The sequence below is a fragment of the Lepus europaeus genome, chromosome X (genome assembly GCF_033115175.1).
Source record: "Lepus europaeus isolate LE1 chromosome X, mLepTim1.pri, whole genome shotgun sequence".
Taxonomy (NCBI): Eukaryota; Metazoa; Chordata; class Mammalia; order Lagomorpha; family Leporidae; genus Lepus; species Lepus europaeus.
The window spans coordinates 50,858,612-50,880,198 of NC_084850.1; the positions used below are offsets into that span (position 1 = coordinate 50,858,612).

Below are 21,587 nucleotides of genomic sequence, written 5' to 3' on the forward strand. Positions count from 1 at the left end.
TGGTTCTATTAGAACCACCGAGTTTTACAGCAAAGTCAAACAGCTGATTTCTGGGCTATTTGAGACAGGTAAAAGAAATACAGTCAGCTTTTCTTTTCCTTTTTTTTTTTTTTTAAAGATTTTTATTTTAGAGGCTGGCACTGTGGTAAAGCAGGTTAAGCCACCACCTGCAATGCCAGCATCCCCTATGGGCAAGAGTTTGAGCACTGGCTGCTCCACTTTCGATCCAGCTCCCTGTTAATGTGTCTCGGAAAGCAGTAGAAGATGGCCCAAGTGCTTGGACCCCTGCACCCATGTGGGAGACCCAAAAGAAGCTCCTGGTTCTTGGCTTCAGCCTAGCTCAGCCCCATGTGTTGTGGCCATTTGGGAGTAAACCAGCAAATGGAAGCATTCTCTTTCTTCTCTCTCTCCTCTCTCCTTTCTCTCCCTCTCTCTCCCCCTCTCTCCCCTTCTTTCCCTCACTCTCCCCCTCTCTCCCCCTCTTTCCCTCCCCTCTCCCCTCCCCCTCTCCCCTCCCCTCTCCCCCTCTCCCCTCCCCTCTCCCCCTCTCCCTCTCCCTTTCCCCTCCCCTCTCCCCCCTCCCTCTCCCTCCCTCCCTTTGTATGTGTGTGTATGTGTATGTGTCTCCCTCTCGCTCTGTAGCTGCCTTTCAAATAGAGTTATCGAGAGAGGGAGAGTGGTCTTCCATCTGCTGGTTCACTCTCCAGGTGGCTTCAATAGGCAGGGCTGGGCTAGGCTGGAGCCAGGAGCTACATCCAGGTCTCCCATGTGGATGCAGGGGCCCAAGCATTTAAGCCATCTAATGCTGCTTTCCCAGGTGCATTAGCAGGGACTTGGATCGGAAGTGGAACAGCCAGGATTTGAATCGGGGCCCATATGGGATGCTAGCACTGCAGGAGGCGGCTTAACGTACTTCACCACAACACCGGCCCTGATCAACTTTTCTATACCTCAGTTTTCCCTGTGTAGAAGACAGGACTCATAAAGCTTGCAAAGTCAAAGAAGCCTGATGTGACCTGTCATTACTGTTGCATACAGAGGCAAGAACAAACCATGCAGGCAGTGGGTGCACCTTTTATTATCTTCTCATTTATACCTTTAGCAGCACAGCAAGTGGTAGCTATTTTTAATCTCATTTTAAAAGGCAAGAAAACAGGAGCGTCAAGAAGTATTAAAAACCCCTTCCTTTAAAAAAAATACAAGTATCGCACCCTGCCCCTACTGCCAAGATCCCAGGTTTGACCACAGTCGTGTAATTCACTGATGGCAGAGCTCAGAAGACGTGAGCTGGACCGTGTGGTTGTGACCTTAACATAACTGCAGGGACCTGGATATTATCCATCCCTCCTACAGGTTGGCCAAGGCTCTGTTACTTCTGAGTTTTCTTGAAGAGTTTCAAGGCAAGCAGGTCATCCTGTTCTAAATAGTTTCCTGGGATTGAGGTCAAGGCAGCAGCATGATCCTCTTTCAAATAGGTCAGAGGAGGAGGACTCCCATGGCTTCCCAAAGGGTCAAAGCTCTTTGTGCTCACTGCATCTCTTCCTTTCTCTTCTTCCTTATTCTCTGAGCAATGTGACGTAACAACTGTTGTGTTGTGTTACGTATAATAGATAGGCTAGACATGATTTAAAGTGTACAGGAGGATGTGCATAGGCTGTACACAAAGTATAAGGGACCTAAGCATCTGTGGAGTTGGTATCTAGGGGGAGGGTGTCCTGGAACCAATATCCATGAGTAATAGTGAATCACTCATGAATAATAACCAACCCCGCATGAATAATAACCAATCCCCATTAATAAGTGGGAGCAAATTGCACTTAAAAACAACCTGCTACCACCAGCCACTTCAGGTTTTCTCTTTCCTCCATGCTGCTCTGGCTGGAGGTCTTTGACTCTGTCTGACACTCTAATATTAATCTTACTTTTATATCTCAGAAAAATAGAGAAAAGAAAAAGACACCAAACCAGTGTCTGGCATACTTGTCCTCTACCACCAGCTTGCCGTCGTCACAGCCAGCCTCCCCAGCGCGCTCTGGCTGTCCATTCAGGCGAATCCTGCTGCATTGCTGTTTGTAGATGAGAAGTGGTAGGGAGTGGGGGGGATTAGCTAGCTGGCTGCCGTGGCTCAGCTTGATGGTAACTGTGCCTCACTGGGGTTGACATGGGCTCTAACTCTGCAACTTGCCTTGTGAGCTTAAAGCTTGGTTTTTATGAGCTTACCTAGGTACGTGTGTCTTTAATAGACTGAGTCAAACTCTCCAACCTAAAAAAAAAAGACTTATTGATTAAACCACAAGGCTGGTGAATGGATCAATGAGAGAGAGAGAACTTGTTTAGAGAGAACACTTGGGTTTGTCAACCCTTTCTGATATCAAGGCCCCTGGAGCTAAATTAAACAGGGCTTGTTTGATAACCTAAAATCTGAGCCTAATGGTATTGAAGGGTCTCGGGAGAAAAAAATGAAGGCTTTGTAGGCCACAGAGAATTGTCTCTTTTTGCTTGCCCATCACACCTCTGTAGTATGACCATGATATGTGTCCTTTTCTCTCTGCATTGTAGGAGCTGCATCAATAGCACTTTTTCTCTTGGATATGTTCATTTTCTAATCTTGATAATATTTGGAAATTGCCTTCTTTTCAACAGCAGTATAATTACAGTGATTCTCTCACTGAGTTTTCTTTTTGGCTTTGTTCCCAAATTCTAGGGATGCTTCCAGTCGGGGCTGCCACGAACGGCTATGCACTGCACAACCCTAGGAGAGGGTGCCATTCACATAGACTATAATTGAATGGCGCCACTAGGGTTGTGCAGTGCACAACCTACACAACTGTACTCGGCGGCCCTGGCGTGACGTAATGTCAATCTTTTCTTCATCAAGGGAAAGATTTTGGGAGAAGCAATCAGTAGCACTTCGGCAGACTTCTGAGGGACTTAGGAAGGGGGTGGAAACACTGAGCTGCTGCCATGACTACAAAGAGGAGCAAGAAGGACAGTTATGGCTTTGGAAGGATTATCTTCTGGTCGTGGCAGCCATTGTGTGGGAGAACTACTCACCTTCATTTTCTCAGTAAATAAGTTTTGAGAGCCTACAATGTGAGGGCTGAGAATGGGGGAGGGTTTGCCTAGGAAGGGGCATTTCAACTGGGACTTGTGAGAGAAGCAGGAGAGAAACATGGGAAGATGCATTGGAGGGGCGAGGGTGAGAATTCCGGGGGGAGGGATAGTAAGAGCAAAGACAAAGACAAGGAACTGGAAGTCGTATATGGGGACTGGTGACTTCCTCTTGGTTGGACAGAGAGTCCCATGAAAGGAAATAGTGGGAGATGGTGCTGGTTGGGTGTCAGTGGTGATGGGAGACAGGGATTTGAGTGCCAAATTAAAAAGGATGGGCTTCATTCAGCAGCAGTGTGGCGCTATTCCAAGTCTATGGGGTGTATTGAGGTAGAGTTCCTGTGTGATCCAATTCACTCATTGAAAGTGTGTCATTGAATGGTTCCTGATGGACTCACAGGTATGTGCAGCCATCACCACAGTCGGTTGTAGAACATGTTCATTACCTCCAAAAGAGGCTCCGTAACATTTCACTATCATCCCCTCCCTGCCCCTCCTGCACACCCCAGCCCTGAGGAATGGCTAATGTACTTTTCCATCTTTATGGATTTGCCTGTCCTGGACTTCTCAGGTAGAGTCATTATAATATGTGGCATATTTTGACTGGCTTTTTCCCCACTTAGTATCATGGTTTAAGGTTCATTCACATTGTAGCTAGGATGAGTACTTTGTATGGCCAAATTGCACTGCATAGATGGAATGCCATTTTATATATAAGTGCACTAATGAACATTTAGATTGTTCATCCTCTTGACCATTGTGAATGACGGTGCTATAAAAATGTATGTATACATTTTTGGATAGGCATAGATTTTCTTTTTTAATTAAAAAATTATTTCAGTGACAAAGAGAGACAGAGAGATACAGAGATCTTCTGTCTGTTGATTCAGTCCCTAAATGCCCACAATGGTTGAGACTGGGCTGGGGCTGAAGCCGGGAGCTGGGAGCTGGGAATTCCATTCAGTTCTCCCAGGTGGGTGGCAGGAGCCTAATGACTTGAGCCATCAGCACTGCCTTCCAGGGACTGTGTTAGCAGAGAGCTGGAGGCAGGAATCAAACCCAGGGACTCTGGTGTGGCCATGGCCCTCTTGACAGGCATCTTAGCACCAGGCCAAATGGCTGCCTCCTTTGTGGGAAGTTTTGAAATCAGGTAGTGTCAGTCCTGCTGCTGCTGCTTCTCATCAAGGTTGTCTTGGTCATTTGGGGCCCCTTGCATTGCCATGTTCAGATGTCCCCGCAGTGATTGGGACTGGGCCAAGCCAAAACCAGGAGCTGAGAACTCAGTCCAGGTCTCCCACGTGGGTGGCATGGACTCAACGGCTTGAGCCATCCCCTGCTGCCTCCCAGAGTCTGCAGTGGCAGGAAGGTGGGTTCAGAGAAGGAGCGGGAGCCAGACATCAAAAAGTCAGGCACTCCAGTGTGGGCCCCAGGGTCTCAAACAGCATCCCAATGGCAAGCCCCCCATGCCCACCCGCTGTGAATTTGCGAATCAGCCTGTCAGCTGGCCTTCTGATAACCACGGGGTGACTGTATCATTTGAAGTTTTGGAAGAGGAGTGTAACATGATAGGGGTGCTATTTTAAGGCTGGGAACCTGATGAGACTGTATGAACCAGAGGAAAGAAGGAGAGACATTGGAGACCTGAAGGTCAACTAGCACAGTGCTTTAGTGGTTTAAGAAAATGATGGGGACTTCGCAGGGGAAGATAGCGAAAGAGAGATGTGAGAAAACCTTGAAAAGATGGAAGTGACAGATGACGGGACTTGGGGACTGACTGCAAAGAGGGGCTGAGAAGGGGCGAAATGAACGGGAGTTCTGAGGTTTGATGATAAGCTAATTGATCGGCTACCAGTAGCTGTTTTGAACCTTGTATTTTGAAATGGGATTTGACTTACAGGACATGTGAAATCCATACAGGGAGCTCCAGCACACCTTTCAGTCACTGTCCCTTCATGTTAACATCTTCCACTATTATGCTGCGATTATCGGAACTCGGAGAGGACTTCAGAAAGTTCATGGAAAGTGGAATTAAGAATACATTTTTGTTTTGGTGAAAAATGTTTGGAACCCATGCGTTTTTTTAATAATGCACATTGTCCATGAATTTTTGGAAGAGCCCTTGTCTTAGTTTTGGTGCAATATTCTTAATTATTGACTTGTTGAGGTTTCACCAGTGTTTTTACTAATACTCTTTGTCCAGCATCCAGTCCAAGAGCCCATGTTGCATTGACTCGTTCTGTTTCCTTTATTTCCTCTCACCTGTGACAGTCTTTCAGTCTTTGTCCTTTGTGACCTATGCAATTTTGAAGAGTGCTGGTCAGTTGCTGTACAGAGTACCCCCAATTTTAGCTTCTCTGTTGTTTTTTGTCATGATTCAATTGATGATAGTCTTATTCCTGGTTATGCTGACCTTGATTGCTTGGCGAAGGTGGTATCCGCCAGGTCTATCCACTGCAAAATTAATTTTTCCCCTTCTAATTAACGAGTAGATTGTGTGAAAAAATGCTAACACTTGCATTACTCATCCTTGCATCTGTCAGTGGTTCTGGGCTGCAACAGTTACTGCTTCAGCGTTTCTTCCATCGCTTCTGTCTTTTTCTGTTAGAATTCTATCTACTACATGGAGGAGCTGTCTCTTCTTTGCCATTTCTTCTTTTTTGAGGAGCATTGACAAGGATGAAGTTAGGGAAAGAAAAATACAAGTTCAAATTGAGGCCTGTTAGATCGGAGGGGCTTGTGGACATCAGGATGGAAATTTCCGGAAGGCATTGGTACTTGCATAGATAGCATTTGAGGGTGTGATACTGGAGGATACTTACCTTTTACATATAGAAACTGAGGTTCAGGGTGAAAGCGGAGGCATGGTGGAGGACAGACTGGCAAGGCATCTGGGGCCACATTGTTGAGGGCCTTGGTTATTAATTACCTCTGGAAAGACTTTGAATTTTGTTCTATGACTCACCAGTGGTAATTAAGGTTTATCAGGAAGGAACAACTGACAGATCCTAGCTCTCAACCCACTACAACACTATGTACAACAGAGAACCATTTAGTGTCCCAGATTAAATAAAAGCTAAGATTGCAACACATTCTGCAGAGAAAAGAGAGGTGGGCATCGCTTCGAGTTATTAGAGAAGACTTTATGGAAGAACTGAAACTTGCTATCAGCTTAGAATTTGCAGTGACAAGAGAAGAGAAAGGGCAGCCAATCAGGGTAATGCTACAAATAGCTCATACTGTTTTTATTGCTTGCAGCGCACCATGCACTAAATTTAAGTACTGCAAGCATTCAATCCTCTAGTCTGTCCACAGATAGTGCTGTTGTAATCCACACTCATTATAGGAGGAAACTGAGCATAAATGGTTAAGTACTCACTCCCTGTAGGCAGTTGCTGGACAAGCAAAGCTGAATAATAAATATGTCGGAATATTGGGGCCAGCGTTGTGGTGCAGTGGGTTAAGCCACCGCCTGCGATGCCAGCATCTCATATTGCAGCACTGATTGGAGTCCTGGCTGCTCTCTGCCTCCAATCTGGTTCCCTGCTAATGCACCTGGGAACAGTAGACGTTGGCCTAAGTACTTGGGCCCCTGCCACACCTGTATGGAGTTCTGGGTTCCTGGCTTTGGCCTGGCCCAACTATGTCCATTGCAGCTGTCTGGGGAGTGAAGCAATGGATGGAAATGTCTCTCTCTGTCTCGCCCTCTGTCTCTCTATATCACTGCCTTTCAAACAAACAAGTACATAAATAAAGCTTAAAAACACGTAAAATAAACAGATATAATTGTATAAAACATTTTTATAAAGATTTATTTATTTATTTGAAAGTCAGCGTTAGAGAGAGGAGAGACAAGGAGAGAGGTCTTCCATCTGATGGTTCAATCCCCATTTGGCTGCAATGGCTGGAGTTGCGCCGATCCAAAGCCAGGAGTCAGGAGCTTCCTCTGGGTCTCCAACATGGGTGCAGGGTCCCAAGGACTTGGGCATCTTCTACTGCTTTCCCAGGCAATGGCAGAGTGCTGGTTCAGAAGTGGAGCAGCCGGGTCTCGAACCGGCACCCATATGGGATGCCAGCGCTTCAGGCCAGGGCTTTAACCCACTGTGCCACAATGGTGGCCCCCATTTTTTAAAAACCATATCTTTATTTATTTGAAAGACTGATAGAAGAGAAGCAGAGATCTCTTATCTGCTAGTTCAGTCCCAAAATGCCAGCTATATCCACTGCTGTCCCTATCCTTTTTTAAAAAAAGATTTATTTTATTTATTTGAAAGGCAGTTACAGAGGGAGGGAGGGAGGGTGGGAGAGAGAGAGAGAGAGAGAGAGAAAGGGAGAAAGGTCTTGTATCTGCTGGTTCACTCTCCAAATGCCCGCACAGGCCAGAGCTGAGCTGTTCCAAAGCCAGGAGCCTGGAGCTACCTCTAGGTCTCCCACGTGAGTGCAGGGGCCCAAGGACTTGAGCTATCCTCAGCTGCCTTCCCAGGCACATTAGCAGGGTGTTGGATCAGAAGTAGAGCAGCCAGGACTCGAACCGGCACCCATATGGGATGCTGGCACTGGGGACCGGGGCTTTAATCCCCTGTGCCCACAGTACTGGCCCTGTTTCTATTCTTTTAAAGCTTAACTTTAAAATATGTATGAACCAGAATTAATTATTTAATTTAAAAGGCTGAGGGGGGTAGCCATATGGCACAGGGTGTTAAGCCTCAGCTTACAACTCCAGCATTGCATACAGGAGCCAGAGTTGAGTTTCCAGCTGTTCTACTTCTGATTCAGTTCCCCGGTAATCCGCCTGGGAAGGTAGTGGAGGATAAGCCAAGCACTTGGGCCCCTGCACCCATAGGGGAGACCAGGATGAAGTTCCTGACTCCTGGTTTTGGCCTGGCCCAGCCCCAGCTGTTGTGGCCATTTGGGGAGTGAGCCAGTGTATGGAAGATCGATCTCTCTCTCTCTCTCTGTCTCTCCCTTTCTCTCTGTCACTCTTCCTTTCAAATAAACTAAATATTTAAAAAGTGATAAATATATCAGAATGTTATTATGCAAGCATGGAATTAGAATAAATGGAGTTAAATGAATTAGTAGTTTTAAACGAGCTATTACTGTTGTGTCTGATGTGGTAGGAATGAATTTTCTGTTGAAACCAAAGTAATTTTAGCTACTGTGTATTGAATGCTAGCTATGTGCTGCACTTTTTGCCAAGTGCTTTGCTTGCTTTATCACATTTGATCCTCTCCAGAACCTTGAGACATGAGTACTATTTTTATACCTATTTTACAGATTAAAATTCCTCTAATCTCTTGTCCAAGGTCACAGTGCTGGTGAGTAGCAGAGCCAGCATGTGGATCCAAGTGTGTCTTGACTCTGAAACCTGTACTCTTTTTTAAGGATTTATTTATTTGAAAGGCAGAGTTAGAGAGAAAGAGAAAAGAGAGGTGTTGGTCTCATATCTGCTGGTTCACTCTCCAAATGCTAGAGCTAGGCCAGGCTGAAGCCAGGAGCCAGGAACTCCTTCCTGGTTTCCCATGTGGGTGGATGGGGCCCAAGCACTTGGGCCATCTTCCACTGCCTTCCCAGATGCATTAGCAAGAATCTGAATAGGAAATAGAGCAGCTGGAACTTGAAAAAGGTACCCATATGGGATGCCGGCACTATAGGCAGTGCCATAACCCGCTGTACCATATCGCTGGCTCCTAAAGTCTGCACTCTTAACAATATAGCAATGCTACTGGCCCTGTTACCATCCTGTTACTTAAGGATGCTTGCCAGTGGAGCTTGGTATTGATGAGCTTCAATATGGACACTGCTTGGGTGTGGACATTACCAAATGTGCCTTTGTAACTTTCCTTATTCCACGTCTAGCTTGGTCAGCCCCATTCCTTCTTTAGGTATCATTCAAGCAAGTTACAATCTGGCTTTTCTTTTGTTTTAAAGACTTATTTTACTTGAAAGTCAGAGTTACATAGAGAGAGGAGGAGAGGCAGAGAGAGAGAGAGAGAAGGAGAGAGAGAGGGCCTCCATCTGCTGGTTCACTCCCCAATTGGCTGCAGTGGCCGGAGCTGTGCTGATCCAAAGCCAGGAGCCAGGAGCTTCCTCCGGGTCCCCCATGCAGGTGCAGGGACACAAGGACTTGGGCCATCCTCCACGGCTTTCCCAGGCCATAGCAGAGGGCTGGACAGGAAGTGGAGCAGCTGGGTCTTGAACCAGTGCCCATATGGGATGCTGGCACTGCAGACGACGGCTTTACCTGCTGCCCCACAATCTGGCTTTTCAAGTCCTGCGTTTTGAAGCTTAACAACTTGGTAGACACTCTTATTTCCTTTTTACTTATATTTTTTTTAAGATTTATTTATTTGTTTGAAAGACAGAATTACAGAGTGGCAAAGGCAGAGAGAGAGAAAAGAGAGGGGGCAGAGAAAGAGAGAGGGAGAGGGAGAGGGAGAGAAGTCTTCCATCTGCTGCTTCACTCCCCAAATGACCACACTGGCTGGATCTGAGCCGATCTGGAGCCAGGAGCCAGGAGTTTATTTATTCTGGGTCTCCCATGTAAGTGCAGGGGCCCAAGCAGCTTCCGATGCTTCCCCAGGCCATTAACAGGGAGCTGGATTGGAAGTGGAGTAGCACCCATATGGGATGCCAGCACTACAGGCAGCGGCTTTACCCGCTATGCCACAGTGACGGCCCCGGACTTATGTTCTTTTGTTTTGTTTTGTTTCTTAAAAAAAGATTTATGAATTTATTTGAAGGGCAGAATTAGAGGCAGAGGCATAGAGAGAGAGAGAGGTCTTCCATCTGCTGATTAACTCACCAGATGGCTGCAATGGTAGGAGCTGGGCCAATCTGAAGCCAGGATCTTCTTCCAGGTCTCCCACGTGGGTGCAGGGGCCCAAGGACTTGAGCCATCTTCCACTGCTTTCCCAGGCCATAGCAGAGAGCTGAATCGGAAGTGGAGCAGCCGGGACTCGAACCAGTGCCCATATGGGATGCTAGCACTGCAGCCAGCGGCTTTACCCACTATGCCACAGTGCCGGCCCTGGTGGACTTATATTCTTGAGGGAAGTTTCTCTGTAATCTTCTTAGCCTGACAAAATAATAAATTCCCAGAAAGAAGTAAACTGAGAATTTTGGGAGGACTGATGATGGTCACTCAGCCTTAGTGCAGGTTCCTTGGAGAAAATAACACCTAATTTAGCTTCTAAAGGATAAATAAGAGCTACCGAAGAAAGGGAGAAAGACCATTCTGGAAGCTTGAATAGGATAAGCAATGGCACAGTTTCTTAGTATTGAGAATTTAAATGTTAGAATTATGAAAATAGTAGGAAAACAGTGGGTGACTATAATCTCAGGGTTGTAAAAAATGTTCAGTTTGATATTAAAGACAAAACAGATAAAAGAAATCACTAGCATATATAATTACATAAAGATTAAAGCTATGTACATCAACAGACTACAACGACAACCTTGGAAAAATATTCGTGATAAATATCAGTCTGTATTAAATGTTACTAATCTATAAATAGGACTTACAATTCAATAAAGAAAAAAGAACACAAGTTGAAAAATAGATGTTGTGCACAGATGGTCACATAATAAAAGAAGAAATATGGCTGGCCAATAAACATACTAAAAAAAGATTTCAGGGATTTTTGTTTTTTTCAAGATTTATGTATTTGAAAGGCAGAGAGAGGAAGAGAGAGGGGTGTTAAGGCTTGATGCATTCTACAAATGCCTGTAAGAGCCAGGACCGGGCCAGGCTGAAGCCAGGGACCTGGAACTGAATGCATCTGGGTCTCCCATATGAGTGACAAGAGCCCAAGTACTTTGCTGGATGGGAAGTGGAATAACTGAGACCCGAACTGGCATTCGCATATGGGATATGGACATCCCAAGTAGTAGGTTCACCCACCGCACCACAGCGCCCACATGGAATCCTGAGTTTGTAAATATTTAAGGGTTGCGAATGCCCACTGGAGCTGAACATGAGACAGTTTGGAGGTAAAACAAGCCCATCATTGGGGAATTTGGATTCTGAAATTAATCTGTGTAAATGTTATTTGCTGCCCTTTTGGGTTTGTGTTTTGAGATGTCTCACATTGTAGAGAGTAGTTCTTGTGAGGCATCTGGTGGCCCAGGTGTGGGACCATTGAGATGACTCCCTGTGTACCCGTGTGGTCTAGGGAAGGCTTAGCATATGGAGAGGAGAAGCCCCCATAAGGCCTTATCCATGGCTGCTTGGGGTAGAAACTCCATTTATCTAACAGTTAAGGGACCTGGGATTTCATCAGAAAGCTTTTTGGAACCTTTTTTTTAATAAAGATTTATTTATTTATTTGAAAGAGTTACAGAGAGGCAGAGGCAGAAAGAGATCTTTCATCTGCTGGTTCCCTCCCCAGATGGCCACAATGTCCAGAGTTGGGCCGATCCAAAGCCAGGAGCAGGAGCTTCTTCCATGTCTCCCACGTGGGTGCAGGGACCCAAGGACTTGGACCATCTTCCACTGCTTTCCTAGGCCATAGCAGAAAGCTGGATCGGAAGTGGAGCAGCTGGGACTCGAACCGTTGCCCATATGGGATGCCGGCGCTGCAGGTGGAGGCTTTACTCACTGTGCCACAGCGCTGGCCCTTTCAGAACCTTTTGGCCTTGGTTTCTTCATCTGTAAAATGGGGCTATAATAACATGCCCTACCTACATCCTGGGTGATGAAAAAGTGGAAGCTGTCTATGCCCTTTGCTTCAGGTGCTGGGCTGGGAAGATTTCTGTATGAGTGTGAAGCACCAGATTTGTTCTGGGATGTGCTGGGATGCAATGTCATCTTCTTACCATGCCATCCTTTTTTTTTTCCTTTAGATTTATTTATTTATTTATTTTAAAGTCAGAGTTACAGAGAGGGAGATCTTCCATTTGCTGGTTCACTCCCCAGATGGTCGGAATTGCCAGGGCTGGGCCAGGCCAAAGCCAGCAGTCAGGAGCTAGGTGTTTCATCTGGATCTCCCACGTGGGTGCAGGGCCCCAAACACTTGGTCCATCTTCCACTGCTTTCCCAGGTGCATTAGCAGGGAGTTGGATCAGAAGAAGGCCAGCCGGTACATAAACTGGCATCCATATGGGATGCTGGTGTTGCAGGCGGAGGCTTAACATACTACACCACAACACTGGCCCCACCATACCATCTTAATCTTCCTACCTTTCTTGTTGGCACTTCTGAGTGTCCCCTGTTCTCACTCTCTTTTAGCTGAAGTGGTAGTTTAGCTTTCTGCCTGCTAGTCTAAGACAACTATTACCAAAATTTCGAGGTGCTTGGAAGCCAACCAAGGAGGAAAGCAGCGATCGTCAGAACAAGGCTGGGGGCCTTTGGGCCTCTGAGTGAAAGTGATATTTTCACAAGGCGCCACTGGCTAATGGTGACTCTGGCAAGACAGAGTGGAGAGGTTCAAGGTCATGAATTGATGAGGTTGTTAAAGGAGGCTGTGAATTTACTGGAAATGGAATATGATGAATTCAGAGTCCTTTTTCAAATCTGTTCTACTAGTATGTAGTTTGAAGATGGCTTGGAAAAAATATTCTCTATCCTGGTAATGGGAATCAGTAGGCAAGATGAGGAAGACCAATGCGCTGAGCTGAATGACTTGACCATGTGAAAGTAACTGTTGCAAAACTCATTTAGAATCAAGACTGGATTAGCTGCCTCAGAAGAAGTTACATCTATGACTGATGGAGGATAATGACAGTGAACTTGGTTGTTCCCTTTAGTAGGTTCTTGGGCTTCTGGTATAGGGAAAATAAGAACCAGCTACATGGAGTTATAGGGACATCAGTCTTCAAGAATCCGCTTATTTTGTCTGTGGATGTAGAACAGTAAGAGTTAGCTTTGGGGTTCAATGTTGCATTTTTACTTCTCTAGTTAGCATGTTGAAAGTATCTTGGGTATTCCAGAAACTGAGGAAGGCTTCTGGCATGATTCTTTGTTGACTACAGAATTATTGCAGAACTTCCTGAGGTGGTCGGGGCCCCTGTGTCCTTTCTATGTACTGTAGCTTCTGAGTGTAGCATTTGATGGGCCTGCTGCTGGGTAATGTGTGCAGCCTCCAACTTGGTCCTATGCCTAAGGTGAGTAACTTTCCTGATGGATCGGGGTAAAGAATGCCAGCTTGCTTTCTTTCTTGGATGCTCCTGAGGGGTGCGGTGGGGAGTGGGGATATGTTAATGTTTGGATAATTGAAATTCCAGGTCTGCAATCCTTATCAAAAATCACTAATGTCAGAACTGTTTAAGAAATTTGATTTTTTTGCATGTTAAATGTTTTCCATATACTTCCAGTGGAGGCTAGAGTAGCACTCCGCCATCGGATGCATTATTATTTTTATGAAAAATGTATAAATATTCACTTATGTGGAATAAAGTGTAAATAGATTCACTTCAGTTGAAGTTATGTTTTGCTACCAGTTTAGCTTTGAAAAAAACCCAAACTTTTAGTTTTTAGAACTTTTTGGCTATGAGAGCTGTCAGTAAAGGCTTGTAGACCTGTCATTTTCATTGGCTCTGTACTTTTAATCAAATTGATCCACAGGGGAAAAGGCACGTTCTTGATGGAGCTTCCTTGGAGAGGTTCTTTGATGAGGTATCGTGCAGGTGATGGATTCCTGGCCCTGTTCTTTCTAAGGTCCTTTCTCTTTTCCATTCTTCTTTCTCCTCCTCTTGGCAAAGTTTCAAGCAAGCATCTTTTCTTAGGGATTTTCCTTACAGTACACTTTTCTTATAGACTCTGAGAGGATTGAGGAGCAAAATGCTAAAGAGCACACGCATGACAAAGCCAACAAGTCCCCAATGCAGACGGTCTGTGTTCATCAGAGCTCCCAACAAGATAGGGACGCATGTTATTAAATCACTGTAGATAAAGAAACTCTACATGGAAGTTTCATTCTTTGATCAATTCTTAGTTTTGCTGAATGTCTTTGACCCCTGTAGTAGTTCAGCCCAAGGTCAAGTACTCAGCCTATAAGCCACTAGGAGTGTTTGAATCTCCATGAGCATTCGTTAAACATGCAGATTCCTCATGTCCCAGACTTGCGAAATCAGAATTCTTAATGAGGGAACCCAGAAATTTGTATGTTTAACAAGCTTTGCCTGGGATTTTTCTGGATGGATGGTTGAGAACCACTACACGGATAAAGGGCACACTGCCACTGCTGCAGCTGTTCAAGGCTGTAACCCAGATCTAGGTCACATCAAATAGCAAGGAACTGATTTGTCTCTTAGAAGGACAAGGATCTTTTTGTTTCATTTGACCTGGGAGGAGAATGGAAGAGTAAGACCACCTAGGCATGCTTACAAACAAAAGACTCTAAAGGAAGATTTGGAGCCTGGGAGTGGCAGTTTGGTAGGGTTGCCAGATAAAATATAGGATGCCCAGTTAAATTCGATTTTCAGAAAATGAATGCTGTTTTAGTGTAAGTATGTTTCATGTGATATCTAGGATGTGTGTATACTAAAGCATAATTCATTTTTATCTGGAATTTGAATTTAGCTGGCATCCTGTGTTTTTATTTGCTAAATTTGGCAATGCTGGGTATTGATTAAGCCACCTTCCCCCATGGGAGGCAAACCAGATGGCATGTGTGTGTGCATGTTCTGTGCTCAGAATCTGTTTTTACCTGCCCTGGGTTCAAAGCTTCTAAGACTGGCTACTTGTGTCTTACTGAAGCTGAGGCGTTGGAAACGTGAGTGTTAGCATTCTCTCTTTGTCTCTGCTTCTGTCTCTTTGTCTCACACACGCACACATAGACACACACGCATGCATGCATGTGCAAAAACAAACATGTACTTTGGAAAACCACTTGCTTGCCTCTAATGTTTTATATTACAGTTGTGCTAGAGTTCTGGTTATTTTGTTGTTGTTGGTGTTCACATAATGTAGTCTATGTCCAGCATTTCTCTTGCTAACCATTCTTATTTCTTCTTCAATTGCAGATCTTTCTTTTGGCCTGTCCTCCATGTCCCGGAGCTATCGTTGTCTTCAAGTAAGAGAAAATTGCTTTTTTGTTTTGATCTTTGTTCTCCTATTGCCACTGTTATTTATTGACACTGTTTTTGTCAGTTTGATAACATGATGATAAGCGCATTGATATGAAATAAGCATCTTGGGCTTATACTGCTTTGTCTCTGGGCTTCCCCTAGGGACAGCAGTCTATGAGATACCCAGTGAAACAGTGACGTTGTCAAGCTGTGACAAATGCTGTTTGGCCAGTCATCACGGTGGTGGTGATTGCATGGCCAGGGCATGCTCCCTTGCACAGTTGGTGCCTCCTAACATCTCTCTTGAGAGCGTGCCAGTGAAAGGCAGCTTCCCTCCTCTCCACAGACTTTGCACTGGGACCCTGCTGTTCCACTGAGGATTCAGTTCTCCACACTGAAGGGTGTGGTGCTTGTGTTTGTATGAGTTTTTTCTCCAAGTGCAAATTAAAGTGAGGAGAGAAAAATATCACCTTATTACAAGTTCTGACTTTCTTAAAAATAGCAAGCTTCAAATCCATTAAAGTATACAGCAAGCAAATTGTGCTTCTGTGAAGGCAAGTTTACTTAAATGAAATTAACATGAGTCCCAGAACCCTCGTTTGAACCATGAGTTGTGACCATCTCACTTATCAAACCTTTTATTGGAGTTGCTAATGAGAGGCTGAATCGACTGAATTAATTCCATCTCTTTCCCCTTTCCCTGGCCCCCATTTTAGAACTGTTTCTGAGCAGTGACATGGCCGCAAGCCAGAGGGAGGGAGCAGGAAGTAAAGAGCCCAGCAGATCCTTGGATAATTGAGAGTGGTGTAAATGGCTTTCTGATTTACTTAATTCATTAAAGTGTTAGGAAAGGGAGGGAGCGGATATTCCATTTGCTGCTTCAAATAGCTCTGTGAAATAGCCACTTAGTCTCTTGCCTTAGGTGAGTAACTGTGCTGGCTAAGGGGCAATAGATCCTGATTTCATGTTTCTTACTTGGACAGCTCCTAAGGGAAAGGGGTATTTAACCCTATTTACCTCCCTTGATTTTCCAAAATGAGCTCAATTATTCAGTTTAATGTTTTTAAAGTAACATTTATTGGTTCTATTTCATTATTATAAAAGTAGCAATTTGCATTATAGAAAATAGAGAGACACATAAAGCAGAAAATAAACATCACCTTTCATACTACCCCAAGAGATAATTTTGGTTATTGCCTTTCCTTTTTTAATAAAGAGATATCTTATTATATATTGAGGTTTTTACTGTATCTTCTCTAAATTTTATTCATTTATATGTTTATACACAGGTATAATTATATAAATATGATGGCTTAGTTTATTTTTTGTCTTTTTTCCTTTCTCTGGATTTTTTAATACTGCTCCTTTGTTTTTGTTTTTTTCTTTTCTTGTTTGGCTCCTAGCCCTAACTTTCTATACCATCCATGCATGTTACTCAACCAGGTTGTAAACCTTCCAAATCTTCTCTATTTTTTTTTTCTGTTTATGTAGGTTCATGCTTAAACACACACACACACACACACACGATTTTGTTCACTTTTTTTTTACAAAAATATAGTCATATATACTTTATTATATCTTGCTTTTTTTACACTCAAAACATCTTGTGGAAATTTATCAAGACCTATTGGTATAGCTCTTATTCTGCAAAATAACTTATTCATCCTTTCCCCTATTAATGAACATTTACTTCCCTTTCAGATTTCTGCTGCAGTCAGTGCTGAAGTAAACATCATTGTGCATATGCCTTTATACACTGTTGCTTTCAATTTAATACATTTATGTAAATATAAAGATGTAAAGATACTGATGTATAAATAATTTGATGGATAGCTGTAGATAGATATATATGAATCTTTAAACATATATTTATGTTAGCAGATCTTACTGAACTGATTTACAGGAAGAGGCTATTAGGGACCGGCTCTGTGGCGCAGCGGGCTGCAGCACTGGCATCCCATATGGGCGCCAGTTCGAGTCCCAGCTGCTCCATTTCCGATCCAGCTCTCTGCTATGACCTGGGAAAGCAGTAGAAGATGGCCCAAGTCCTTGGGCGCATGCAGTCACATGGGAGATCTGGAGGAAGCTCCTGCCTCCTGGCTTCGGATTGGCACAGCTCCAGCCATTGTGGCCATTTGGGGAGTGAACCAGTGGATGGAAGACCTCTCTCTCTGTCTGCTTCTGCCTCTCTAACTCTGCCTTTCAAATAAATAAATAAATCTTAAAAAAAAGGAAAAAAGAGGCTGTTATATTTCACTTTTGCATGTAATATATGAGATTATTTTCTCTTCATATTCCTCCCAGCAGTAGGTATTATAATTCTTTTACAGTTTGACAACCTAATGAATGTAGTTACTTGGCTATTAGTGAATTTCACTATTATCTCATTTTTGTCCAATTAAATTTATTTCTTTTGAATTATCTATTCATAATCCTCTTCTCATTTTTCTATGATTTGTTTGCACTTTTTGTAGTTTATAATACCTCTTTGCGTGTTTTAGATATTGTTCCTTTGCCTATCATCTTTGTTGCAGATATCTTTCCCGAATTTGTAGACTTTTTTTTTAAAAGATTTATTTTATTTGAAGGAGTTAGAGAGAGACAGAGACAGAGACAGAGAGCTTCTATCCACTGGTTCAACCCCCAGGTGCCCATATGGGAAGCCAGTGTCATGGGTGGCAGCTTTACCCACAACACTGCAACACTAGCCCCTGCATTGATTTTTTAAAGATATTTATTTATTTATTTGAAAGGTAAAGTTACAGAGGCAGAGAGAGATAAGGGGTCTTCCATCCACTGGTTTACTCCCCAAATGGCCACAACAGCTGGAACTGGGCTGATCTGAAGCCAGGAGCCAGGAACTTCTTACGGGTCTCCCCGCGAGTGCAGGGGCCCAAGGACTTGGGCCATCTTCCACTGCTTTTTCAGGCTGTAGCAGAGAGCTGGATCGGAAGTGGAGCAGCTGGGACTTGAACCTGAGCCCATATGGGATGCTGGCACTGCAGGCAGCAGCTTTACACACTATGCCACAGCACTGGCCCCTACATTGATTTTTTTTTAAAGATTTATTTATTGATTTGAAAGGCAGAGTGACAGAGAGAGAATGAGAGAGAGAGGGGTCCCAATGGCTCGAGCTGGGCCTATTTGAAGCCAGGAGCCAGGAGTTAGGAGCTTCTTCTGGTCTCCCACATGGGTGCAGAGACCAAACACTTGGGCCATCTGCTGTTCTCCCAGGTGCATTTTCAGGGAGCTCTGTCAGCAGGGGAGCAGCTGGGGCTCAAACCAGCACTCTGATATGGAATTGCCAGTGTTTCAAGACGTAGCTGAATGTAGGTCTCAGGCGTTGATTCTGTTGTTGATATATATCCATATAATTGTTATTTTAAATATCCAAATATGCATTCTTCCTTGCAGATTAAGTTTGTTTTTTTAAAGATGGATGGCCAGTTGGACTAGAATAATATATTAAATAATACCTACTTTTTCCACAGTCAGTGGAGTAGCAGCTTTGTCAGCTGTCAGATGTTTTATATACTAGGATCTATTTATGGATTCTCAATTCTGTGTCATCTGTTTCTGTGTACCAAAATCATATTGATTTTGATTACATTAGTGTTTCAAAAATTTTCTTGGCTGTTCTTTGGCACATTCTCCTAAATGCACATTTTAAGATCATTTTACTTGCTCTTCACTCGAACCCTACTGAGATTCTCATTAGAATTACATGTGGTTTTTATTTTAATTTTCTTTTTACCTAAGAAATTGTGTTTTCTTTCCTGTGCAGATCTTCTTTTACATATTCCCATTAGATGTATCCTTTTCTTATCTAGCCCATGCTTCTCTTGGTGCATTCATTTCTCAAGAACTAACATTTTTGTTGCTGCTATGACTGGACTATTTTCCTGTTTCCATTCCTAAATGATTCTTGCTAGAAATAGAAAAGTGGTATTGATTTTTCAGATATTTATCTTGTATCCATCTTACCAAATTCTCTCATTAGTTCTGCAAAATTTTATTTAGGTTTGTCTCTTTCTAGTGGTCACCTCATTGTCTTGTTGCATTTGCTAGAAACTCAGAGGGTTAAGTAAATATGGTGCTGGTGGGCTTCTCTGCCTAAACCTGATTGGAAATGAGAATGTTTTCTGTGTTCCTCCACACTTGCCGTTGGTGTTGGGTAAATAATCTGTTATATTTAAATCTGTATTCACTGAAAGATTTTTAAAGGGGGAATGTTTGCAGTATATTATCAAATGTTTTTTTCAATATCCATGGATCAAATGGTTTTTTATTTACATTTTTGTTGCTGAAAAATTATGTTTATGAATCTTATGGTTTTAAAATACTCCTAACGTTACCGAAATAAGGATGCCAATCATGCTATAATGTTGTTTTGATTGATTAATTTATTTCATCAGTATTTTGTTTACAACCTTGTTTCACGAGTGAGATAGGAATCATTTTTTAAAATACTGTTTTCATCAGGTTTAAGGATTAAAGTTGTGGTGGCTATGTGAAATGTACTGCAGGATATTCCTTCTGTTTCTCTGGCATGGAATATTTTAATTACCCTGAGAAATTATGTGTTCTTTAAAAGTCAGATAAAACTCAGCTGTGAAGCCCATCTGGTCATGATGCCTTTTTCAGCGGGTAGACCCTTAATTATATTTTTCCAGTGTCTTCTGTGGTAATCGACCTATTCAATTCTTTTTTGATCAATCTTTATCCTTTTTCTTTTGCTGGAAAATTACCTGTTTCTTCTAAGCTTTCAAATGTGTTGCCATACATTTAGTTGAGCTTAGCGTATCCTCTTACTTTATAATCTTAAAAATATCTTCTCATCTGTAGTTATCTTTTTCTTCTTCAACTCAATCTGTTTTCATATTCCCTTATGTTTTAACTAGGTTTTTAAGTACTTTATTTTTTGATGTCTTCATATAATTAGATTTTGGGTTTATTTATCCTTTTTACCTTATTTGAATTGTTTGCTTTTTCTTTTAATTTTTAGATTTTATCTTTATTGATTCCCTCTTGTTTTTTTTTTCTAATCTTGCAAGATAAGTATTTATTCCTTTACTTTATGTCTTCTTTAATCATAATTTTCTTTCTTTTTTAAAATATTTATTTATTTATTTGCAAGGCAGAGTTACAGAGAGGTGGGGAGGGTGGGGGGAGTGAGAGAGAGAGAGAGAGAGTCTTCCATCTGCTGATTTCCTCCCCAATTGGCTGCAACAGACAGAGCTGTGCTGATCTGAAGCCAGGAGCCAGGAGCTTCTTCTGGGTCTCCCACGTGGGTACAGGGGCCCAAAGACTTGGGTCATCTTCTACTGCTTTCCCAGGCCATTAACAGGGAGCTGGATCGGAAGTGGAACAGCCAGGACTCGAACTGGCATCCACATGGGATGCTGGTACTGTAGGCAGTGGCTTTACTCGCTACGCCACAGCACTGACACCTAATCATAATTTTCTATTCTTCTCTGCTCACTTCATGATTTTATAAGTCGCTTGCTCCCCTTTATTATAAACTCTTCACCCTCATCACTTTTAATTAAACTTTATATTTTGACGTAGTTATATGTTAAATGTAATATGATAATATAGATGTAGTTATAAGAAAAAATACAAGAAATCTCACATACCCTTTATGTAGTCTCGTCCAACAGTAATGTGTTGCAAAACTTCAGGATGCTAACACAACCAGGATATTGATATCAATGCAGTCGGATGTAGCAGGACAGTTCTGTCTCCATGAGGGTCTTTGCTTGTCCACTTTTACAGCCTTACCTGCTACTTTCCTACCTGTCCCCCATCCTTGGCGCATGGCAACCACTAATCTGTTCTTCATCTCTATCATTTTGGCATATCAAAAATGTTATAAAAAATGAAGTCATGCAACATATCATGTTTGGATTGACTTCTTAAAAAAAATCAGTTAGCATCATTCCCTGGAGATTCAATCAAGATTTTTTGATACATAAGCACTTTTAGTGGGTGCATTTTATTCCATTGTATATAAATACTATGTGCAGTGTGCAGTTAAACACCAATATTTTAGAAACTAGAGAGCTCTCAATAATAGCTCCACCTTACATTAGTATAGCTCTTTACTGTTTTCAAAGTACTTTGTCTTAAATTATCTCATCTTACCCTTAATGCTGTCAGCTAGGGAATACATTGTCCACAATACCAAGAAGACAAATGGGGGGCCAAAAATATTAACTAACTTGACTAAAGTTACATAGTGGCTGTCAAGATTCCTATTCTTCCTTTGCCTGGTAATGCTCATAGACAGGTTCACTGTGCACCTAGTCACAGTGGCAAACACTTTTATTACATGGATTATCTCATTTAATCCTTCCAACAAAGGTGTGTGGGAAGTACTACTAGTATCCTCAGATCAATAAAACAGGTTTAGAACATTTACGTGGCTTACGTGGCTTACGTGTATGTGGTAGAGATGGGATTTGAGCCAG

At 42.9% G+C, this 21,587-nt stretch overlaps 1 protein-coding gene across 3 annotated transcripts in view; it reads left to right on the plus strand.

Moving 5' to 3' along the window:
• The window catches only part of TMEM164 (transmembrane protein 164), a 167,903-nt gene that overhangs the window by 53,679 nt on the left and 92,637 nt on the right, over positions 1 to 21,587 (plus strand). For all 3 annotated transcript variants that reach the window (XM_062183751.1, XM_062183752.1, XM_062183750.1), the window contains one exon: positions 15,073 to 15,122. In XM_062183751.1, the coding sequence (XP_062039735.1) occupies positions 15,073 to 15,122 (50 nt within the window). The remainder of the gene's footprint in view (positions 1 to 15,072; positions 15,123 to 21,587) is intronic.